This window comes from Hydractinia symbiolongicarpus, chromosome 14, assembly GCF_029227915.1.
Source record: "Hydractinia symbiolongicarpus strain clone_291-10 chromosome 14, HSymV2.1, whole genome shotgun sequence".
Lineage (NCBI taxonomy): Eukaryota > Metazoa > Cnidaria > Hydrozoa > Anthoathecata > Hydractiniidae > Hydractinia > Hydractinia symbiolongicarpus.
The window spans coordinates 1,671,043-1,673,762 of record NC_079888.1 but is presented as its reverse complement, the minus strand read 5'-3'; the positions used below and the strand labels follow the sequence as shown (position 1 = coordinate 1,673,762).

The 2,720-nt window shown below is 37.3% G+C and overlaps 1 protein-coding gene across 1 annotated transcript; it reads left to right on the top strand.

Moving 5' to 3' along the window:
• The first annotated feature begins 489 nt into the window (after window positions 1–489).
• Window positions 490–1,794, top strand: LOC130626020 (uncharacterized). Its single transcript, XM_057441132.1, has one exon. It carries the CDS (start codon window positions 490–492, stop codon window positions 1,792–1,794), a length of 1,305 nt encoding a protein of 434 aa, XP_057297115.1.
• Window positions 1,795–2,720: the final 926 nt, after the last annotated feature.

The window sequence follows — 2,720 nt, the reverse complement described above, 5'->3', positions numbered from 1 at the left end:
CACAGAAGAAAATCATTGGTCTCCGATGTAGTTCTACCAATTCTTAATATCTCTGCAGAATAAAATATTTTACTAGGAATGCATTACGGTCAGTTTTGTATGTCAAATTTCCAGCCTTCTGATTGGCTAGAGATGCCGTACGGGTTGCTGTGTACGTAACGTCCGTGAAAGTAAAAAGGCAAACAAAGATGGCAGAAAAGATGTAGCGTAGCTGCAAAATTCCACTGGCATCAGGCACAAAAAAACGCGAAGTAAGTCGTCTATAGCTAACACACCTGAAGATAGGAATGTAAGCCTTTGTTATTATTGCCTTCAGCTATAACTTTTTAAGTTGATGAAGCTAAATGTGTCGAGAACTGACTAACCTAAAGCCGGTTTTCCACTAGGCGGATTATTCCGTGCGGAGCGTTCAGCGCAGAGGATATTTTCCGTCTCGCAGAACGCATTTTATTTTTCCACTAAGCACGGCGCCATTATGCAAACAACACCATGAAGTTCAGTCGCCGATTAGTTCTTCTTAAAAAAGTTAAACTATTGAAATTGTTGGCATTAGAAAATGAAAAAAATAATAGGAAATATAAAAAAAGATTCTGGATACGCCAAATTTACCAAGAACGAAAGCAGAAGGGGGAGTTTCATTTACTGATACAGGATTTGAAGCTATATGATCATCAACTGTTTTTTCAATACTTTCGTATGTCTCCTTCTGATTTGGAAACGTTACTGTCTTGGGTAGCTCCCCTTGTTGTAAAGAAAGAAACAAGAATGCGAGAATCGATCAAACCAAGTGAAAGATTATGTGTTACTATGAGATACTTAGTTACTGGAGATGCACAAGTGACTATTGCCTCAAACTTTCGAATGAGCCCAACTGTTGTAGGAAGGATTATCCCCGAAACATGTAGGGCCATATGGGATGCTCTGTCTGACAAAAACTATCTTAAACCTCCAAACTCCCCAGAAGAATGGCAACATGTAGCTCAGGAATTTTATAAAAAATGGAACTTTCCAAATTGCTTAGGGGCAATCGATGGAAAGCATGTTGTGATGCAGGCCCCAGCAAGATCAGGTTCAGCATTCTTTAATTATAAAAAGCAACACAGTATTGTGCTTATGGCAGTGTGCAGTGCACTTTATAAATTTCTAATGGTAGATATTGGAGATACAGGAAGACAAAGTGATGGTAGTGTGTATGGGAACAGCAATCTTGGCTATAGCATTGAGAATAATCTACTTAATATTCCAAAAGCATCAAAACTACCACAGTCAAATCGTGTGTTGCCTTTTACTTTCATAGGTGATGATGCTTTTGGGCTGAAACCTCACATGATGAAACCGTACCCACTTCAAAACTTGGCAAAAGAAAAGCGAGTATTCAACTATAGGCTCTCAAGAGCGCGGCGAGTAGTAGAAAATGTATTTGGAATTGCTGCAAGCCGCTTTCGAATTCTTCGGCGACCCATCATAAGTAAAGTCGACAAAGTTGTATTAATAACTAAAGCAGTGGTGGCATTACACAACTACTTAATGACTGTTTCCAATGCAAATGATACTTATAATTACTGCCCAGAAAACTATGTTGATAGAGGAAGCCAAAACAATATTATTCCAGGTGAATGGAGAAAAGACTCTGAAAGTATCAGTGGTATTCAGGACTTAACAAATTGTAGTTCAAACAATTATTCAAAACAGGCAGCCTTAATTCGGGATGAATTTAAATGCTATTTCAACAATGAAGGAGCAGTAGAATGGCAGTGGGATATTGTCAATAGTACAGGACAAAATAAAAACTGAATAATTTATGTCAACATGTATAGAAAATGTACATCCATACAAATACTGTAAAAAATGTTATGTTATATAAAAAATGTTAAAGAGAAAATTAGTTTTATTCACATGCCTCATCAAACTCAATTTCAAACAACAGCTGCGAAATCTTAATTTTTGCCATTTTGTTCTTCTTGGCAGATAATTTTCTTAAAGTGGGCACTAGGCTACGGCAAAAAAGACTATCTTCACATTCCTCTTTATCACCAGCTTTTAATTCTTTCTCTATTGCATCCAACTCTTTCAAAATTCTATTTCCTTCTGCATTCTCACTACGTTTTCTTTTCTCCCGCTTTGCCGTGACAGTAGCGCTGCCACTGTTCGTAATTTTGTTCAAAATCATAGGAGATTGTGGTGGTGGGAACAAATCTACATCAGGGGGTTGATCAACGCTTTCCTTTGAACACGTTTGTTCTGTATTTTCTTTACTCTGTATCCGTACATTGCTTTCATAGGTGCTCTTTCATAAAGAAAGGACATCTGTTCAAAATAGTTACATTTTGGTAACGACGAAGCAGCTGCACCTGATTTTGTATTCTACGAATACTTATCCTGCTTCTTAGCTCATCTGAACTCTTTCTGTCTCTCAGACTGGCGTTACACATCCACCTAACCATTCTTATATCATTCCTTTTTAAAAGGTCAAGATCTTCCTGCTTCACTGACCATGCCTCACTACCGTACAACACTTCTTACACAGGGCAATGGTAATATTCACTTACCCATATGGAATCAACGCCAATATATATCTATATCCATCGACAGCAAAAAGTAATACCAACATCTTGTGGATAGTTCCTGTGTAAGAAATCTGTACAATAAATGAATTTCCAAAATTACTTAAAATTTACGAATTTTTGTACACACGCTATTTAGTAGGTAAAAAAGCACAG

What these genes read in the sequence shown, in the direction of transcription:
- LOC130626020 (XM_057441132.1), top strand. Translation starts at nt 490, where the DNA reads ATGAAGTTCAGTCGCCGATTAGTTCTTCTTAAAAAAGTTAAACTATTG.